General features: G+C 49.6%; 1 protein-coding gene across 1 annotated transcript in view; it reads right to left on the reverse strand.

Annotated features, from left to right (window-relative positions):
• Positions 1 to 11,597: 11,597 nt before the first annotated feature.
• Positions 11,598 to 21,393, reverse strand: part of Tmem72 (transmembrane protein 72) — a 26,665-nt gene continuing 16,869 nt past the window's right edge. Inside the window, exons 2-5 of the mRNA XM_050148377.1 lie at positions 21,080 to 21,146; positions 17,254 to 17,325; positions 15,491 to 15,630; positions 11,598 to 14,153 (exon numbers count right to left, since the gene is read on the reverse strand). Of these exons, the coding sequence (XP_050004334.1) occupies positions 13,672 to 14,153; positions 15,491 to 15,630; positions 17,254 to 17,325; positions 21,080 to 21,146 (761 nt within the window). The 3' untranslated portion in view covers positions 11,598 to 13,671. The remainder of the gene's footprint in view (positions 14,154 to 15,490; positions 15,631 to 17,253; positions 17,326 to 21,079; positions 21,147 to 21,393) is intronic.

Below are 21,393 nucleotides of genomic sequence, written 5' to 3' on the forward strand. Positions count from 1 at the left end.
CATGGCTTTGTGTGACCCTCACCGTTTCATCATCCCTAACACGAGATTCCGAACAAATGCCTTTTCTGAGCAATTGCTCAAGAACTTAGTGTGATTCCAAGGAGACTTCTGTGGCTGGTGAAGGTGCCTGATCTGCTGGAGAACCAGTCTCACATCACTGGTCCTCTGCGTTTGGGTGTGGCCCCTCTGTAATGAGGGCATCGGAAGCTCTGACCATGTAGGAGGCTCTGTGAGGGCTTGCCCTTCGGTTTCAGGTAATGCTCTGAAATTCTGCACCCCCCCCCACCTTTTCTGTGACACATGGTTCTCACCAGCTCTGTTTGTTAAAGTGCGAATAACAACTCTGGGTTAATATAAGAGACTCTCGCCCCATATCAGAGCCAGGCTGGGAATGAGCATAAATATTAATGGCATCTGTTGCACAACTGTCTTCTCGTTAAATGCGCACGTGCTTGACTTGATGATACTTTTTTCCTTACCATAATGCTTTGGGAATGCCTTTGTGCCCCTAAGTGCTAGCACAGGGTTTCCCAGGAGCCTTTACTAGGGCACGTGGTCGGAAACGCTGCTGAGACTTGCTTTAGAGCAGAAAGAACCGGGTGGCTTGAGCCCTTCCCCCATGTAGTCCTGGGGGAAGGGAGCAAGTCTGGAACTCACAGCTGCTCCCAAAACCTGTGGAAGATGGGCTGGCCTGAGGTCACCTTCAGATGCCACCTTACTGCTGCTCACCTTTCTCTCTCGCCTTCTGATCTTCCTGATACTGGAAAAGCAGCACATCCAGGGAGAGAGTGGCTCCATCCAAGTGTACAAATTAGAAGGTTGAAGAAGGATGCCATAGTTTTCCCAAGGCTTCCCTGCCTTAGAAGCCCTTGCCCCAAACCATCTGAGACCTCCCCTCTTGACCACCTCCTCACACTTGGGCTACTTCACCAGGCATCCACACTTCCGCCCCTTCAGCTCCCTGACTGGGCTCCTGGATGGCTCAGGCATTGGGAAGCTACTATTATCTACATTGCTATTGCTGTGAACTGCTGTATCATAAAAAGAAAACGCAATAGCGCAGCCCTGCAGGGCTTCCCAGCATGCTGCGTTTCAGCTGAACTATCATTTGAGTGGCGGAAGAAAGAGACTTCGTGTTGTTCCGTATTTCTATTCCTTCTATAAACCACTGGGCTCAGGGAGCCGCAGGAAACAGTTCAAGGGCAGGAAGGTTTATAGAAGGATGCTGTCCCTCACAGACATCTTCAGAGAGGGCTGACCAGCACCCCACAAAGAGCCTGGTGTTGCCTGGGAGCCCTAGTTCCTGAGAACAGTGAACTGCTGCTAGAGAGACACAGGTCTTCCCTCAAATCAGGATGTGAAGCCGCCAGAGGAAGCAGAGACCTCCCAGAGGGAGAGGCACAGAGCCTCAGGGAACAGTCACACACACACACACACAAGGGCCATCTGTCCAGCTCTGAGTGTCTCTAACACAGAGCGTCCTGGGGAATTCACTAAAATTAAGAGTCATCTGCGGAATGCAAAACATTCCTGGGGCCAGGGACAGGCTGACCTCTAGTCTGTGGCCTTGACATGAGAGCCTTGTGACTAAAAGAAATAAAAGATGCTTCAGTTGAGCTGAGCTCCCCTCGCTGGTGCTGAAGCCCACCCCACAAGTTGCCTTTTGAGTCTTTGGATTCCAAGACTTGCGTGTTGGGAGAAGACGGGAGTCATAGACTTGCTAGACTTCTAATGCTTTGTCTCTGTTTTGGAACGGGCACTGGCTTTTCATCCCAGAAGTACTCTTGGCGAAAAGGATAACCCTTGTCATTACAGCTGTGAGAGCAGAACGACTGGGGTGTTCATTAGGATTCCCCAGAGAAACAGTACCGATAAGACATGTATACAGCCGGTGGCCGGTGGGTGTCTGAGTCCTCCACTGACCATCTGGAGTTCAAACATAACAGAAGAGGCATTGCAACTGTGTGTGTTGAACTCTATAGGATTTCCTCTGTTATTGGTCCCTGTGCTTTACAGTGCGAGAATTACTCATATCGTGGTCACACTGTCCTAGGGAATGAGATCACTCAAAGGATATGGAAGCATACATGTGACTTACACCACGCCATTTCATTACGGGTCTTGAGTATCCGCGTATTTGGGCATCCATAGTGGACTGGAACCAATTGCCCGAGAAAGTGGCTCAGGAGATTATGAGTTGATGTTAGGCAGGACCAACAGGTTGGAGATTAAGATAAGGGTGGATGATGCAGTCTGCAGTCTGCCCTCCAGTGAGCTGAGAATTTAGCAGACTGCGGAGCAAAACGGCTGGTGGATATGTGTTTGTGTCATAAAACCTCAGTCAGACTGAGGCCCCTCACAAACTGATCAAGTGAGGCCCCACCCACATCACAGAGGCCAGCCTCCCTATCCAAGGGTCTATTAAGTTATATGTTAATATCACTTAAAATACCTTCACTATAGCAACTAGATTGGCATTTGATCCAACAGGTGGGCCTCTAGGCCCATAGGCTAGCCAAGCTGCTACTTGAAATAAGCCATTAGCCATCATAGGCAGTGGTGATCAATGCTGGCATGTGACCAATAGTCCACATTGCCTTGTCTCCTCATGAGGACAGTCTCTATGTAGAGTGTGAGCTCATAACAGGCCTTCCAGGGCTCCAGGATGGAGCCAGCTTCTTTTCCTTGTATGCTGGCTAGAGTCTCACTATGTAGCTCAAGTTGTCCTTGAACTCACCACATGCAGCTGGGATTTCATGCTTTAATGTACCCGTGTTGCCGGTGGCAGGCAATTCAGAAGACTTTTGCTCCTCCTCGGCCTCATGAGTCTACAGTAGGGATTGCCCAATGCTTTCTGTGAAGGGGCAATAGAACTGTTCACAGTTTCAAGGAACTGCATACCTATTGCAGTCACTCAAGCATAAGTAACCATAGATTACAAGGCAATGAATGGGTGTTGCTTTGACAATAAAACTTTATAAAACTAGCAGAAAGACCGATTCCATTTTTCTTTCTGTCAACCCTTTGAAGGGACACATAAGCTGCACTGTGGCTTAAGATTCTTTTGGCATAAAGAAACAAAACAAAGAAGACTTTATTATCTCAAGTAATGAAAAGCCCAGATATTGACAATCTGGTATCTCCAAGTCATCTTTGGAGACCATAGTCTGTTGTCCGTCATCTTCAGTGTTTTGGTTCTGCGACTCCTGCTGCTTGCCAAAGGCTTCTGAACTTCTGGAAGTTGCATTTGCATTTTGGGGGGTGGGAGGGAGACAAGCAGGGGAATGCCATAACAGTGTTCCTGTTAGCTCTCAGGATATCCTTCCAGAAATTTTCTCTCATTGCCATTGGCCAGAGCCAGGGATGATGGCTCGCCAAGGCTGGGTGAAAGCCATATCTGTCCAAGGGGCAGGAAGGGACATGCGTGGTAAAACTCGAGACTCCATAGGTAGCAAAACAGTTCAAGGGAAGAAGCCCAGCTGGAGGCAAGGCTGGGAATCATGTTGTGCTGAGCAAGGAGGTGGTGAGGAGAGAAAGGAACTGGCCGGACGGACAGAAGTCTCCAAAGGTACTCCCTTTGCAGATCACCAGGCCCAAGGACTATGGCTCTAGGGAACGGAGAGACTCCTTGCTAGAGAAAGGCATTAAGACCGTGGGGCACTGAGAGCCACCCACAACCACAGCATTAGGAACTGAAAATGCCTACTGGGGAATGAGGAACAGCTACTGGGGTTAAGGGGAGGCTGTCGGGGTGGGGGTGGGGCTAACCTGCAAGCTTTGGGGCAGGAGCATGGGGTCTTGGAGACAGCTGTTTGGGCTGGTGTGTCTGTCACTTCTGTTAGAGATCTCATAGGCCTGGGGTTGAGGAAGCCTTGCCGAGGCTAGGATCTTCTCCCAGCCTTGGAGATGGCAGGAACAAGGCCTGGGGTAGTTGGTACCACACTTTCTGCCCATCAGAGATGGGGGAAGGACACTCCAAGCATGTGAGCACAAGGAGGCTCACGATGACAGCGGGTGGAGGTCTGGTCTGGTTCTGCTCATCTGGGTGTGGGCTCACAGGTCCTGAGCACGGCAGAAACACAAAGGGCTGTGAACCAAGTTCTCTAAAATGCCATGCCTATGTTGAAGATTCTACAGACTGACTAGACAGAACTCTATGACTGCAGAGTTTAGATGGGGCAGAACCAGAGCCAAAGTTATCCTGGGCTGTTCATAGTCTCCAGCTCATCTCCCACCTCTGTATCTGGCTTGCCATCACTTACTGTGAGAGCTGCCTGTGTCTATAGCCCACAGAAGTGAAAACAAGATTGAAGTTAAGACCTGTTCTGAGAACTTTTGGCACGCCTAATTCCACCCAAGCTGGCCGCCTGAACTTCTCCCTTCTCTCGTCCTCCCTATTAACCATTTCCTGTTCTCTTCTTTTTCTACTCCTTGAGAAAAATGGGGCCACGGGCAACTTAAGTAGAAGTGAAAGTGTCTACTCAGGACTGAATATCTGTGTTTTTACCCTCCAGAATTTATCTATTGAAGTCCTGGTCCCTAGTATGATGGTGTTGTGGGATGGGGGGGCATTGGAAAGTGACTGGATTAGTTGAATGGAGCCCGCATGCATGGAAAGAGTGGTGTCACAAAGGAGAGACACAAAGAGATGGTTTCTACCTCGGAAGCTGCAGGAGCTAAGAAACAGACCCTTCCCAGACCCTTCCCTTGCTGGAGTCCTGAGCAGTCGGAACAGCAAGACTCGAGTATGTGCTGCTTAAGCCTGGTCCATACTGTTGGTTTGTCTCTGCTACCCAAGCCAAGACGGGACATTGGATCAAAACTCTCCTCTCTTGGAGAGGAAGGGAGATGAGAACAAATGTCTGTCCACCCCGGGTAGGATACCAACGGCGGACCTCGGAACAGTTCCACCAAGTCTGGCCTAGTGAACCAGCAAGTTTATAGGGGTGACTTACTGGAATGTGGGCTCAAAGGCAGCCCCAAAGCCCAGGCAAGCATTGGTGATGATTCACAAAAGTTGCATTCCCCAGGCTCGTTGCACAACTTTGAGGCTGAATCTCCCACTGAGTGCCACTGCTTCCTCGGCACTGGGGAGGGGTCTGTGGTCCTGTAACTCAGGCTTTCTGGGTCTTCTACTTTTCTTCAGCCACTGGGCCTTAGGAGCCCCTAGCCTTCCCGCTAGAAAGGGATGTTTCAACACTGAGGAGACACCGTCACAGCAGGAGAGATTTCTGAGCAAGCTCTGGAGTCACAGGCAGGTGGAATCTATGGCCAGTCTTAGCCTTTGATCTCCCAGTGGTGTTAGTGCCCAGGGCCCAGTGGGGATGACACTGGGCTGTTTTCAGTGGCAGGCCAATGTGCGGGTGACTAAGTTCTTCGTGCTTTGGTCTCCTGTCCACATGATGGGATTGTCACAACCCAGGACTTCTAGGGCACAGGGACTGAAAGAGATGAAATCTTCCAAGCGGAGCACACACGGGGTTGGTTCTGCCGGTGGTGGAAGTCCTTGTGATTTGTCTTATGTTTGGTCCACTGCACAAGAAATCGTCTTTGATTTCTCTGGAAGATTAATCTGATTGCTTCAGTGTATTGCCTCTAGCCACACTTTCTGTGCCTCACGACTCATGTATCTGACCAGAATCCCCTTCTCTTACATTGGAGGGAGACCCAGGAAATCCATGAAGGGAACGAACCTTTTCTAGGTCCAGGGAAGTTAGAGCTCAGGAGATTCTTAGGGCGCCACTGCAAGGTTACACAAGCCGGGGAGAAAACAGCCCTGGCAAGCCAAACTGCCTGCATCTGTGACTGGGACCCCCTGAGATGCAGCTTTTGTTGAGTCCTCACCCAAGCATGCTAGGGTGGCTTTGGAGTGATGCAGCCCACTTCTGAATCGTCTCTGCTCCTGCAAGCAACTTCCCCTGCCTCCCCCGTAAGTAAACCCAATAAACCCACAGACTTACAAGAATAGACCTGTGTGAGGTTGCTTTGTTTGTATTGGTGTCCTAAGAGGCACGAGGTGCTTGATCACATCTCCCCCAGACAGTCACACAGTAGCTTCAGCCCAGCTCTCCTTGCCCATTTCCAAACTCTCCCCAAATTGATCACTCAATTCCGCACTTGTGACTCATTGGGAGGCCCTATCGCCTCCTGTTAGCCACACTTAGCATGCGTCTATGGGATCTGGCAGAGTGTTGTTAGACTTAGCTCTTTCGTCCCAGTGCCTCATGGGATACCCAGTTCACACAGTAAATACTGATTCCCGCAAGCTAAACTGACTCGTCTCTTTAACACTGTTCTCTGAGCTCACACCGCCAACACTGGAGGAATAAAATAAGGGAACATGCTTGTTCCACTCTGGAAAGAGGAACCAGTACTTGGGGCCTGAAAATATCTTGTCCAGTTTCCCGGAAGCCGGACACTCAAGTGATAGGGCCTGGAGGTGGAGTGTAGCCTCAAACAGAGCAGCTGCTGGGGACAAATGAATCATCTTTCACTTATCTGCTCTTTGAAGGACAGTTTGACCTGAGACTCCCGGGGGCGGGGGGGGGGGGGCTTCCATATACGTGAGCTGGTGAACATTTTCTTCCAGGGACTCCAGAGTCAGTCTTAGGACAGACTCTGTTCACACAGGATGTCGTAGGAGATTACCCAAAGTCCCAGGAGTTCTTGCTACTGAAAACAAAAATCACAGCTTATTCTAGACCTGGATGCCGCCTGGGCTTGCTCTGTTGCCCTGTCACAAGTTCCTTATTAACACCCATAGGTGGACGCCTCAAGCACTGGAGAGGCAGGACCCTTAGGGAGGGTCTCGTATGAGGAATGACCTAAGGCCTCAAATCTTAGCAGGTCTGTGCTACTCTTAGCCTTTTGCCTTTTGGGTGGCCCAATCTCCCCACAGCTGTTTCTCACTTGTCAAACCACGGAACCCAGACTATAACATCTATTTAAACGAAATCCCACTTAACTCAAACTCCGCTTCTTGTGTCCAGGGGTGTCTTAGTAATCTTCCCTCTTTTCTACAATGACAAGACATTTGGCCACTTAGGTAGCCATGAGAAACCTCATTCCAGCCATCACGACAGTCCTTTACCCTTGGGATTTCACCCTTTCATCAGCTTCCAGCCTATAAAATGCCCGACTGTCTAACAGTAGGCTAGCAGCTGGCCCAAGGCTTAGAGTGATAGGTGAAGCTGTCTACTCAGGCAACTTGCAATTCTCTGTACACAGGGTATGGGATGGAAGGTTTTTCTGGGGAGCTGAGGGTGTAGCTCAATTGATAGACTACTTGCTTAGCATGCATGAAGTTCTCCCACCTACGATGGGCAAGGTGGGAGAGAACCCAGGAAGAGAGGCCCGGCTACTCTCAGACAAACACGCCCATGGCTGGTATAAAAGCAGTACTTGGAACTTGAGAGACCTTGGAGCCTAGAGAGGTAACTATGGGCCAGAGAGCTGACTGGCCAGCTGACCAGAAGGGAGTGTATTGTCTCAGAGTAGCTACAGGCTATGTCCCAGGAAAGTGGCAGTCGGGGACAGAGGGATCCTGTAAAGATGTTACTGATGTCATTGCAGCTAAGCCTCTGCCAGTCTCAGGGAGAGATGCTACAATTGACCCCTCTTTACAACCAGGGAAGTGGAGGCTTAGAGAAGACCCACAGGCTCTGGCTACGCCCCCAGGGAAGAACAGACATAGAGCTCACGTGTAGGGCTTGTGCACATGGTGGGGAAATCCTTATCAACACGCTCCATGTTCTCACAGTCATAGAAGCGGGTGAGTGAATAGATGAATAGAGCAGTTCTCCCGGATGCAGAGGAGCTCGGAGCACCCTCTTCCCAGCAAAAATAACCGTTTAATATAATATGCTTTGATCGCGGATAAAACCTGAAATATCAATCATTTAAATCTCTGAGAAAGGCAGGGGTGCACAGCAAATGGAGAAATAGTCATCAAAGGTCAGTGACTGTTGAACCCTGACTCTCTCACGATCGGAGGGGCTTCTTTTACCCCCTCTTCTTCTTTTCTGAGACAAGGTGTCATGTGTCCCATATCCAGCTAGGTTGGAAATCATATACAGATGAGGATGACTTTGAACTCCCGGTTTCCTGCCTCTCTACTGCTATGTTATAAGTATGGAACAAAGGTCCTGATATTATGAGGCACTGGGGATTGAACCCAGAACTTCATGCATGCTAAGCAAGTAGTCTATCAATTGAGCTACACCCTCAGCTCCCCAGTCCCCTCTCTGAGCCGTGATCCCACTCTGAGAGGAACAAGATGCTGTGTCCCCCATGTCTCTTGTTTCTGTGCTTCTGAAGTTCCATTCCAGGAGGCCTAGCAGGATGGTAGAGCCTCCCTCATAACCCAGTGCAAGGGGTTCACATATTGGTGAGTATAAAGCCGGACAAACACAGCGAAGACACAAAGTGGAAAAAGATTTGCTACATTCAGCAGGAAGGAGACCATCCGAGTATTTCAAAATCAATGTCCATCTTAAACTGAGGGAGTGCAGGACCTCACCCAGGAAACATATATCCATTTACACAGTGGTGGATTCATTCCTGAGCATGCTCACTTAAGGTCATAATTTAAGAAGGAAGAATAGTAGATCTATTTTTAGGGCATGTTTAGTTCAAGGCAATGGTAAGGTGGGATAGGAAGACAGGAAAAATCTCGGTGAACATCGGAAGGGAAAGGTGGCTCTCACCTGGAGACCTAGTTGGTGTTTAAAGAAACTCCAATACAAATGATAACACTGACATAGCTTTCAGAAAGGCTGGTTTTCCAAAAGACATCTCAGACAAGAATACTATAAAGCAAGAAATAAAGCATGCTTGCTTAGGGTCAAGACATTTGTAATTTTGAGTTTGGCCCCATTAGCATCCCTCGCTCATCCCTAAACCCGAATGATACATCCCATAAATTTATCTTGTAACTTCATCTACATAAGGAAATCCTTTAACATAAGATAAATAAGTCAACAAGTTCATATGCTATTATTTAAAGTTTAACTGCTTAGTTTTTAAACTCTGCTTAACCCTTAAGCGGTGCTGTAAATGATGCTCTTTGAGGAATGTGTCTTAGAGAGTGCGGAGTCCTGCATCCAGCCATTGCCAAGACACTCAAGTGGGGGGTGCAGCTCGTCCTTATCACTTATCAGTCACACAGTGCCCTTCTCCTAAGTCTCCCCCACTCCCTCCTCCATCAGCACTTCCGTATCCACGAAGTGCGAGTGTGCGCTGTCCTTGTCTTTATTTAATGAACTTGGTTGCTTTGCTCCACTCTGATTTACCCTGAGATTCTCTACTGCAGTGGAGTCAATGTTCTGACTTTACCTGAATGGAAGCCCCCAAGAGAGGGACCTACTAGGCCACGGACTAAAGCTCTGAGTTGCAGCCTCCCCGCCTGCCGCTGGAGCACCTGCTGAAAGGGGTTAAATGACAGGAACAGAAATCCTTCAGGGTAAACTCAACTTGTATCGTAAAGTTTTAGTTGGGAATAAGGAAAAAGACCCTTTTTGTGCAGATATATCTTAATATAGGAATTTTCCTCTACTGCTGAGTGCGTCACTTAGTGTGTCAGGTCTACTGAGCCCCCAGTCATCTCTAGGAAATGCGACTGCGAGCTCAACACACTTACAATATGGCAGCCTGGATGGCTCCACCCCATCTGACTCCTACGGTAGAGGCTCCACATTGGGAAGGACAAATCAAGACTACTGGTCCTGCTTCCTCCTATGCTTACCCATCCAGGAAAGGTATCCCCCAGGGAAACAGCCAGTCAGCCATCATTCCTCTGTGTGACTGTGGAGGGGTTGCCCAGGAAGAAAGAATGAAAAGCTCAGAGCGCTGCCCGCTGCCCGGGGGAATGACCTCATTCAGAACAGGATGTGAAGAATTCCATTCACACTGAGTTCTCAGAAACATTGTAAACACATCCCGGGGAGTATAAATGCAAGGGTGTTGAGAGCTCCCTGGTTCCAGTAGCGATAAACAAAATGCTGAACTCTTACTTAATACATAACTGAAGATGAAGAGTCAAGGGGAGCCCTCTTGGGTTCAGCCTGTCTTGGGAGTTGGGGACACTGCCGTTAATATGGGATTCTGTGCGCATTCTGGAGCTGTCAGGTCAAGGGCGCGTGTAGGCTTCCATTTGCTTTATTATAAAATTATTCCACCTGTATGCAGATCCTTTTACAAAGGGTCCATGATCCTTGAGCTCCGAAAAGACTAAACACAGCCTCTGGCCAAATACTGATTAGGAACAACTAAAAATACAGACCTTAAACCCAAACCAAGCACTGCCCAACAGTTCAGCACACAAGGTCATGTCTCTTAGGAGCCAGACAGAGGCTATGGAGTTATTTGTCCCTGAGTAAAGGCAGGGGCAACCATAAACCTGATTTATTAGATAACTCCAAGCCCCCCTTGCCTCCCCATTTTCAGTGACAAAGGGCATCTAAATGGTTCAAGGATTAACCATAACTATTGACCAACAAATGACTGTTGCAGACCCAGGAGAAATGCCTAGGTAACCATGCTAAAAAAAAGGGAGAAAAATCCAAGCAGGGACATCAAAGGTTGAACACTGTGGGGGAAAAAAATAGATTGACTTCACAGAACTCGTCCAGTCAAGTTAGTAAACAAATAGATAAAGAAACCGAGTCCAGGTGGGGAGGAAGGCAGAACCAGCCCTCAGAGCAGCAGCGTGCGTGTGCGTGCGTGCGTGCGTGTGTGCGTGTGTGCGTGTGGCAGCCAAGAGGTCCAGGTGCTAACGAAGCATTTCCAGGGACACAAAGAAACAAGAAAATGTGATGCAGAATCAAAAGAAGAGGGCAAGCAACACAGCTTTTAAGAAGCCCCAGATGTTGGCTATAGTTGACCAAGACTCCAAAACTACCGTTATACATTTGTCCAAGGAACCAAAATAATCATATTTAAAGACTCAAAATAAAGGATGGTGCAGAGTGAGAAAGCCGGTGAAGACGCTGGGAAAGCAAAGCACAGTGCTGGAGGGTGTTGTGTGATGTAATTAGGAGGGTTTGGAAGGGTCAAAGTCTCAAAGACACAGGCAGATTAGTGGTCTCCTAGGGCAAATTGGGAGGTGAGCAGTGGGACTCAGTGGTTACTTTGCTGGATTTCATTGCGGGGAGGGGGACGGGTGATGAGGATATTATGAACTAAAATAGTTTAGTAGTGCGTGTAATGAACTCAGTTTATAAATATGCTAAAACCCATTTAAGTTAAATTGGTCAATTTAATGACAAAACCCATTTAAGTTAAATTGGTCAATTTAATGACAGTGAATTACATTTTAATAAAGATGTTTAAAAAGAATAAAACCAGCTAACCAAGCAAGTATCAAAAATTTTTAAAACTATATAAGAGCTGATAAAATGTCGCTCATAGGCTTATGTGTGAACATCTGTTCTTCGGATGGTGGGGCTGTTTGCGGGGAGTTATGGAATGTTTAGGAGGTGCAGCCTTGCTGGAGGAAGGGCATTACTGGCATGGGTTTTGAGGGTTCTTAGCCTCATGTGGCTTCTTCTCTCTCTCTCTCTCTCTCTCTCTCTCTCTCTCTCTCTCTCTCTCTCTCTCNTCTCTCTCTCTCTCTCTCTCTCTCTCTCTCTCTCTCTCTCTCTCTCTCTCTCACACACACACACACACACACACACACATTTCCTGTGTTTGAATGAAGTGTGACCAGTTGACCTCCAGCTCCTGCTGCTTGCCAGACCTTCTCTGTTATCACGAACTCTAGCTCTCTGGAACCATAGGCCACATCCACTATTTCTTCCTTACGTTGCTTTTGGCTGTGGTATTCTATTGCAGCAACAGAACACAACTAAAACAGAGGCACAGAAAGAGGGCACCAAGACCCGGCTCCTCCGGGTTATAGGGTTTGTTGCCTCTGGCCTCTGCCTTGTGTCAGCTGGATGATCTGTTCCTGGGACTCTAGCCCTGAAATCCAGAGTTGAGGTGGTCTCTTGGCTCTGCACTGACCTTGCCTCAGACTAACTCAGGGTGTCATGGTGTTTCCTGGTTCTTCCCTCACCATGAGGTCTCTGTAGTAAACGGACACACCCACCCATACCTATAGTCTGTGTATTTTATTCTGCCCTGACTGCACTAACTTCCCTCATTGGTGAAAGCCGAAACAGCTTTAATGCCCCTGCAGTCAGAGTCCTCCAGTAGGCATCTAGGTTTTGACTTGAGCGATGGGTTGAGTAGATTTCGCCTGCCTGCTCCAGCCCTCCTAGCTTGCTTTCTGCCTTCACAGTCCGAGCAGACACATCCTCTATTGCGAGCAGCCTTCTGCTGCCTGTCTGGAACCTGGGCCGGGCTAAGCACCAGGCTGACACCACCTCATTTCCACACACCCCTTCCCCAAAAGAATACCTCATAAGTGGTGAAAATTATGCAATGAACATGTTGCTTATCTAGATTCTAACGTGTGTGCTTCAAGGCCCACTCCTCAGAGAACCCTGATGTGAGCCCCTTCCCCAGACACAAACAGCAGGGCTCTTCCTTCCTGTTGCTTGTGCACTGTGGTCAGCTATGAGGGATAGCATGTCTCTTCTTCCGGGCAATAGTGCTGCAGACCAAACATGCTATTTAGAACTAAGAGATGTGCTGCAAATCTTTTTACTGAGAAGAATCTAACTCAAATTCACCGTCACCTCTGTAGCCCCTGGATGGAGCGCATGCCTGCTCGCTCCCCCCCCCCATGTGCCCTTCTTCCCTATTTGGAGCAAACATCTGTTAATCATTCACTCATCCTGCTCCCAGGTACCTAAGCATGGCGGAATACTTCCCTGTACTCTGTGACTCTCTGAGAGCAGCGCCCCTGAATCCTGGCCTCCAGTGAATACTTGATACTACGTCCTGTTTATTCCTGTTGCAGCCTCTCAGACTCTTTGTAGGCTACACCATCTACTTGGAATCTGAACACTGCCCATAGAGTGGGGGTGGGGTGGGGTGGGAGGAAGCCCTTAGCTATTCTTCTGGAATGAGAGATGCTCTTCTTGCCAGTTTTCCCGGCAGTCAGCACAGAGTGGCATTGTTTCCCTGGGTGATTCTGAAATGCCTGATGCCCAGCCCAGGCCCAGAGTATATGCAGAGAATGCAGCCCATTGCCAGGCTATTCTCACTTGAGATCTGAAGCGTCCTTTCCAATATCTATCCTGAGCAGTCTCGCTCAGGATTCATGGCCACTTCATCCAATACCTTCTGCTGAGGTACTTAGGCTGCTGATGTGCCCTTGGGCCTTCAGCACTGGTAGGCTGCATCACAGGCAAAAGGCAACATAGGGTCCTTGCTGAAGGCTGAAGCCTTTGCTGGATGCAAGGGAAACTGAGTTGGTATCTTTTGTTCCTTTGGGACTGAGCAAGTTGGGTCTTCCGCCTTGTGGAGAATGGAACCACGATCTATTTTCCCTCTCCTGGTCAAGAAGGAGGAGACTGTGTTGATTCCATATGGTAAAGCCCCATTTGTGCCACCCTGGAGGTCTCCACAGATCTGGCGTGGTACACTATCTCATAGTTCCGAAACCCCAGTCATCACTGAGAAGTGTAGAACAGCTGACCAGCAGATACCCTGAGTTCTCTACAGGGACCACGGCTGTTAGGAGTCCTCTGGCAGGTCCATGCATCTGTAGACCTCTAGCCGAGAAGCTCAGAACAGGTCAGTGGCCGTGACAGGAGGCAGAAAGTGTGGGGTCTGGGAGGGAGGGATGATGGGGGTTGTGTCAGAGGCAGTTTCCTCTGGCCCACTGTCACTGTCGTCACCCAGGCCTTCAGTGAGGGACGGGATGATTCTGACCACACTGTCTTCAAAGTGAACCTGCTTCTTCTTGGCCAAGGAGTCAGTTGGCTCCAGTGCCAGTTCCATTAGGGTAGCTTGGGGTTGCAGGACATGGGGCTTCTTGGTGCCCTTCAGGATGCTCTTCATGTGGATAAAGAAGGAGCCAGGCCCCTGCTTGAGAGCCCCATGGAAAGTGTAAGTTTGCTCGGTGTCCCCAGAGCCTGTGGTGCTCACAGTGCTGCTGGAGGGGTCTGTGTACTGCTCTGTGGGGGCCAGTGGGTCTGGAGAAGCTTTTCTTTTCTTCCGTTTGCTCAGCAGGAAGTAGGCCAGGCCAGTGATGATAAGCATGGAGCCTGTAAGAGATCTGAGAGGTCAAGATACGGTACAGACATGCCACAGAGGAAAACTAGAGGCCGGGGAAGCCTTTCTCTCCACAGTGCCACTGCGGTAGCGTGTTGTACAGTCATGATCAGTACCCAGTAGGTCCAGCCTTCGCACACCCACATCAGACTCAGGCTGGCATGATGACATGGTAGGGTTAAAAGGTTAAAATCGGTCCAGTGCTTTGGAGGCAGGGTACCAAAGAGGGCTCTGTCTGCCTCGTGAGGGATCCCTCTGATCTCTGTGCCCCAAGTTCCTTTCATATGGAGAGGTGGTCCTGATACTCACTGCCTGAATAACATCACTGCTCTCAGCTTCCCACTCAGAAATCAATGGGACAAGGCATGCAAAGACTTTCCTAGATACAGATGCTGGTGTGAACACTGACTCTGTTGGTTTTCTTCTCAGTCCCAGGGATGTGGAGATTCCCCAATTCCCACCCAGCAATCTTGGAGAGATGTGAATCTCTCATCTGCACGAGCACAGAGGATGCTGGCCATGGCTCACCCGTGCTACCCTGAACACTCTCTGCAGTGGTCTCCTGCAAGGAGCACAGCAGCCCACCTATGGGGATCCAGGAGCCTGACTGCCAGTGCCCACCAGTCCCCGGACCTCCTAGAACTCCTAAGTCTGCCTCTTCAGGGAGCAGGGCTTGGGGGCTCTCTCAATGTCAGGGTGAATCCTCCAACGACTTTCTTCAGGGGCCATGGCACACATGCTTAAGAGGAAGATAGTTCAGTCTCCTCTGGTTTAGTCTAGGGAGTTTTCCATATTTCAGATGGGCTGTGGGAGGGGCACAGCGCTCATATAAATAAGGAGGAACGAAGAGGAAGGTTGCAGAAAAGAAGGCAAGAGACAGGTGCAGAGGTGAGGACGCTAGGTCTGGGGTTAGAAACTGAGTCACCATGCAAGGCACTAGGAGGAGGAACAGGAGATAAGGCTGACATGCTGTCTGGGGGTCCTACAAAGAGTGCCAAGTTTGGAGTTTAGAGCTGAATGGGTCAGTACTGGGGAGATGTGGGAGGGACTGGGCCGAGGAGTAACCATCCATTCTTCGAAAGTGGTCAGTGAGAAGACAACCCAGGGTCCCATCAAGTATCCAACCTCAGATGGCTGTGTATAGGAGGGCGGAACCCCAGGATGTCCCTGCTGCTTGGTCAGCACAGTGGACATCTGATGGCTGTTCTCACATCCTGGGTCAAAGAGGATAGAGGGGCTGGTGGGGGCTCTGGGAGACAGGACCCGATCCTCCTGCTTAGATCACCTCTGTCGAGGGCCCAGCTACTTCCATTACCCTTGGTGCTCCTACCTGGAATGGTCACATGCCAGACCAGAACAGGGTGGAGGAAGCAGGCCACAGACAGCAGCGTGTAGGCTAAGAACTTCTGGAAGCAGCCCAGCCAATGGGCCTTCTCCCTTGCTCTGTGTGCCAGAGACCCCGGCTGACACCTGGGGGAGGGGATCAGGGTTAGCAGGTTAGTAGAAATTATTCTAGGAAAGTCCCAGGCTCCACACAAGGCTGTGGGAGCCTGGGGTGGGGGTGAGGGGGCATGGGTGCAGGCTGAACCCTGCAGTGTCCAGCCCCACAGAAGACTGTGAAAGCCTGGGACTGAGCCCTGCAGTGTCCAGCCCCACAGAAGGCTGTGGAAGTCTGGGGGTGGAGTGGAGGCTGAGCTTTGCAGTGTCCAGCCCCACAGAAGGTTGTAGAAGCCTGGGACTGGGGAGGGGTTGAGGGGCGGGTTGCTGAGTCCTGTAGTATCCAGCCCCACAGAAGGCTAAGGGAGCCTAGGGCCGAGCCCTGCAGTGTCTACGACCTCTATGTGGCCCCTGCCTGAGTATCTGAGGGGTTAGAGCCACAGAAGCCCAGGGTCCTCACTGTGGATTCTGTGGTTAGAGAGCTTGAGTCATTCCAGAGGGTCCATGGGGTTTCTAGAAGGCTTCCCTGACCCTTGTTTTTAGCTGCGGTTTTGGTCAAGAGGAAAGTAAAGTTGATGGAAGCCTCAGGGCTTTTCTGAAAGTCTTCAGTGGAGAGCAATGGTGTGCAGTACAATAACCACGCTCCCGGAACCACTGTGGGGACGGAACACTACACAGAGAACAGGCAGACTGGGGGTCAGCAGCACCATGCTTGCTGAACCTAGCCAGGCCCGGGACAGAACTGGCCTGGAAAAGCTTCATTTTTTCCCCTGACACTCAGGAACCACCCAGGGTGAAAGCAGAGCCCTGATAGACTGAGCAGATGTTTCAGGGGTCCTGTTCTCAGGTTTCAAAGACAATGCCTGTCTTCTCACGTGAAGGGTCTACTGCCACTAGTACCATGCCTAGAACAGCTCTTTGGTGCCCTCTGGTGTCTGTCTGTGGGTGTATGTGTCCGTGTGTTCATATACATACAAACAGGCACGTCCTTGTGTAGTGGGAGATGGTGCAGAGAGGATTCTGGGACTAAAACATGCCTGCAATGTCAAGAATCCTTTGAGGCAGAAATCAGAAGGGGGGCACTATCACCCAAGGGCTAAGCCTGGGAAGCAGCCAGTGGCTCCCCACCGCCCCCTAAGGTCCTAGGTCTCGCTAGCTCTCTCTGAGGTCTGGCTTTCACTGAATGTTTGGAGACCAGACTATGTGGGCTCTGCTACCCACAGTCCAGGTTGTGAGCCCTTACCACACTGATGCCAGTGCCACACACTGAGCACCGGCTGGACAGCAGTAGGGTCTTTGTGGTTTGAGTGACGGAAAAGCCAGTTCTTACACACTGCCCTATTCTCCAGAAGCTGGGCCTCCTGCGGGACCCTCCACCTGTAGTGGACACCATGGACACAGGCCCAGAAACGGAATGTCCTGGAGTAGGGAAAGCTGACTTGGTCAGGGAGTCTGGTGAGAGGCAGAACCTGACTGGATCCATCCAGCTGAACACAGCAGAAAGCCGGTGACTGTGGGGCTTGCTGCTTCTGGAAGGATAACCAGTCCACAGTGGCCTCAGAAGTAGGGCAACCTCAGCTGTGACTCGGTAGGTGAGGTCTCTATCTGGGGCGGAGGCAGGAAGGGTTGCAAAGGTCACTTCTGGAGGGTACTTACTTAAAGCAGATGGCCAACAGTTGAGCCACAAAGTAGGTCCCTTCACACACAGAGATGGTGACTCCTGTAAACCTGTAAATTAAAAAAACAAGATGAGAAGGAAGATAAGTGGACTTCTCAAGGTTGTCTGTTGCAGTTCCTCTGATCCCAGACATCTCCACTGACACAGTGACCATGACCTCACCCCCATATATTCATCTTTACCAACATCCCTAGTGCTACCTGGATGGCATGCGGGTCTGTCCTGGAGTGACTGAAGCTAGGAGGCAGGGGGAGGAAGAAGCAGAGGCCCGCAGGTAAGGTGTCTTATGTTCAGTATTTTGAGTGGACATTGTAAGGCGTATCTGCCTGGTGGCCAAGCCTTGAAGCTGAGCACTGTTCTCAGTTTGTTGACCTGACTCAAGCTACAGTCATCTAGGAAGAGGGACCTCAATTGAGAGGATGCCTCCAGATGCATACACCAGGATGTTGTATCTTTTTCTGTTTCAGAGTAGTAGACAACAACAAGCCCTTTGAAACAGCTTTCTGATCTTCCTCAAGCCCTTTCAGCCCTTTCTACTGTGCTTGTTGGATGGTTGGGTGCCTCTTGGGCTCCATCAGATTGGCCTGTAGGCAAATCTGTGGGTATTTTCTAGATTAGTGATTGACATGGGAGGGCCCAGCCCACTGTGGGTGGTGTCACTCCCAGGGCAGGTGGTCCTGGTTGTATAAGAAAGCAAACTGAGCAAGCCATGGAGAACAAGCCAGCAAGCAGCACCCCTCCATGGCCTCTGCTTCATTTCCTGCCTCAACTTTCCTTCATGATGGATTTCAGCGTGAAGTATAAGCTAGATAAACTTTTCCTCCGCAAGCTGTTTTTGTTATGGCTTTTATCACAGCATGAGAAAGCAAACAAGGGTAGTCCTGATGTAGAGCCCTCTTTTCTGTCTCTTTTTCTCCAACTGCCCACCCACCAAGAGCAGCTGGGAGCCTTCCTTAAATACCTTTAGGTTGACTTCCACTCTCTCTCTGGCCTCATGCGGCTTCAAGGGCTCTGCCCTTAGCCTTCCTGACTCACTGGTCTGCTCCTCCTCTTCCTCCACCATCACCAGGCTGCCAAGGGTTCTGGGACACACTGATCTGAAGATGTTTGCCCTGCTGCAGACATTCTAAAACCAGAATCTCCTGGGGCATATGTGAAATCACAGGTTTCTGCCTAGCTTCTTAATTTTATGTATCAGTATTCTTGTGGATAGAATTTCAATTTTTATTTGAAAGAGCACTCCTAGCCCATAGAATTGAAATGGCACATCATTAAATTTCTTTGTAAGTAATACCTATATTGTCCTGAGTATACAGAAAGTCAGCACGTACCACGGGGCATTTGTATGAGCTAGCCCTTCTGGGAAGCCCCCTCCTCCCTCTGACGTCTGTTTTGTGAACTCTTATTATCACAGTGGCCAGAGTCACTAGTTTATGAACTTCTAAAGGGTTTCTCTGTATGATTACCATGTGAGACCTGGCCCACCCTGGGCAGGACTTATAGGAGAGAGCTTTGTGAATACCCACCACATTGAAAGCTAGCAAGAGTAGATGTGACAGGGAGCTCAGGACCACTGTCTCCTTAGGGTCACAGGTCCTGCTTCTGCTACTGATCAGCTGTGTGAATGTAGGTAGGAACTTGGCCTTCTCGTGACTCAGTTTCTCACCTGTAAACCAGGGGTAACTATAAGGCTTCATCAATCAAACAGTTATGAATTAAACGAGTGGATATCTACAGCCCTGTGGAGTTGTGCTTGGACTGCAGCTTGCTGTTTTTCCCTCTCTCTCTGATTATAGTAACTGATCTCTGCTTTCTCCTGCTCTCCAAATGCCCCCAGTGTCTCCCCAATTCCTACCCCTTAGTTTTGGAATGATAAGGGCATAATGATCAAAATGTGCCAGTCACAATCCTAGAAGCCTTATAGAAACCAGAATCTATATTAACGTCAGTTATGGATGATGAAACCGAGGGCAAGACCCTTGCCCAGGGCAACACAGCTCATTGGTGGCAGGTGCGAGACGGGAAACCCCCAAACTTTGGAGACCATGTGACTAAGAGTACTCAAAGGCATGCAAGTTGTAGTAACTCTCAACAGAGCTGTTTCCTGCATCCTGGGGCAGAGGGAAATCAAGGCATGGTGAGTAAGGTGAGGGACTGGAGGGTCTGTGGTAGTATAGACACTGGTGCTGATCTCTGGTGTCAGAGAACAAAGCATGAACAGAGGAGAAACTAAGACCGTGAGAGGCAGGGACACTTGAGGCTGGAGTGGACCCAAGAAAGGCCACCTGGGCATTGAGTCCTCTCAAGACAGGACAGAGCACTAAGTAAGTGGTGGCACTGAGGGCAGAAGGTATCTGCATTGCTTGACTCAAGTGAGTTAGCAGTATTTGGAGCTTTGTGGCAGGGGCACGGGAGACAGTACCCCAGGGCTGATGAGATGTGGAATGTTTACTTGCATGTTCCATGGGTACACATGGATTAAGGCCAGGCAGTAGAGAGGGCCAGAAATCCCCAGGTATAACCAAGTGTCAAGAGGTAAGTTTGAAGTATAAACATGAGCTCCAAAAGTGGAGTGCAGCTGGGAGATGGCAGATATGAGATTCCAGGTCCAGTAGAGAGCCTACATTGAGGTAGGGGTATAGGAGGTATAATGCTGCCTGGGTTACAGATCAGTCACCAAGGTGAAGTACAGGTCAGGGAGGGGAAGGAAAGGGCAGAAGATGCAGTCTGAGACCGTGTGGGCAGAGAGAGGCTATGGATTTGTTCTACTGCTGGGACACAGGTTTCCTCTGGCACTGGAGGGAACTGCTAATACCCAGCAATTGCAGAGATGCTGAGTCATACACCCAAAGACCCCAACTGCACAGCCTTTTCTTTCCTGCTAGGGTTATTGGTAGGCACAGCTAGCGGTGAAGAGGTAGGGTCAGCTTGGCAGGTAGTCTAGTGTCTGAACAAGGGACCTGCTGCTCACTAGCCCAGTGATAGGTTGACTGCTTAGACCTGAGTTTGACCACTTCTACAACTAGGCCAATGTGCACATCACATAATGCTAAATGACAAATAAGACAGTGAACTGTACTTATCACGTAAATATATATACATACACACATATATACCCTATATATACATTCTTATATATGTATCCTAATGTATACCTATGACTAGGGAATGTATACGTGTATGTATGCTTACATAAATGTATTGGTGTTTGCTGAATAGGAAAGTGATTATAGAGATGCCTGGATGTGTGAATGTGTGGATAGATGGGCAAATGATGGTGGGTGTGTGGCTAGACAGGTGGGATGGATGGATGGATGGATGGATGGATGGATAGATAGATAGATAGATAGATAGATAGATAGATAGATGAATAGACAGGGGAATAAGTGGTTGGGTGAGTGAGTGAGTAGGCAAGCCTGTAGATGAATGAATGGGTGGGGGAAAGGTTGGTGGGTGGTTGGATGGATGGAGAGATGGATGAGTGATTTGATGAGGGATAGGTGCACTGGTACATGGGTGCATTAGTGGGTAGGGTGTATGGATGAGATAGATTCGTGGGTGGGTGATGGACAGGTGGATGTGTGGTAGGGCAGGCAGATGCGTGGCTGAGTGTATGGGAGGATGTTGGCTGATTTATGGGGTCTTCCCAAACCAGGGCTTAGAAACTTCAGTGGCTCCATCTCTGGGCTGGGGCAGTGTTAGCATGGGAAGTGGATTACTCTGTGTTTCTCGGAGTAGTGGACAGACATGGGGTGAGCTGGAACAGAGCACGCAGGCAGGGAGGGCACAGGTGTGCATACTCACAGCAGATAGAAGGCCAGGCTCTTGAACTGCCCCCGGAGGAAGGTCTCTGTGCCCACTCCGATCAACACTGCAGGGGAAGAGGAGAAGGGAGAGCGGTGTTGAAATAGGAGCGGCGGCGGGGCTGCGTCCCCAACACCCCGACTGCTTGGCTAGCTCATGCCCGAAATAACAACACACAAACTGTATTCATTTAAAGAACTGCTTGGCCCATGAACTCTAGCCCTTACAGGCTAATTCTCGCACCTGGACTAGCCCATTTCTAATAATGTGTGTAAGCACCCCAAGGTGCGCTTACCGGGAAGATTCTAGCCTAC

The sequence above is a fragment of the Alexandromys fortis genome, unplaced genomic scaffold (assembly GCF_014885135.2).
Source record: "Alexandromys fortis isolate MF-2015 unplaced genomic scaffold, M_Fortis_MF-2015_v1.1 scaffold_59, whole genome shotgun sequence".
NCBI classification, from domain to species: Eukaryota; Metazoa; Chordata; class Mammalia; order Rodentia; family Cricetidae; genus Alexandromys; species Alexandromys fortis.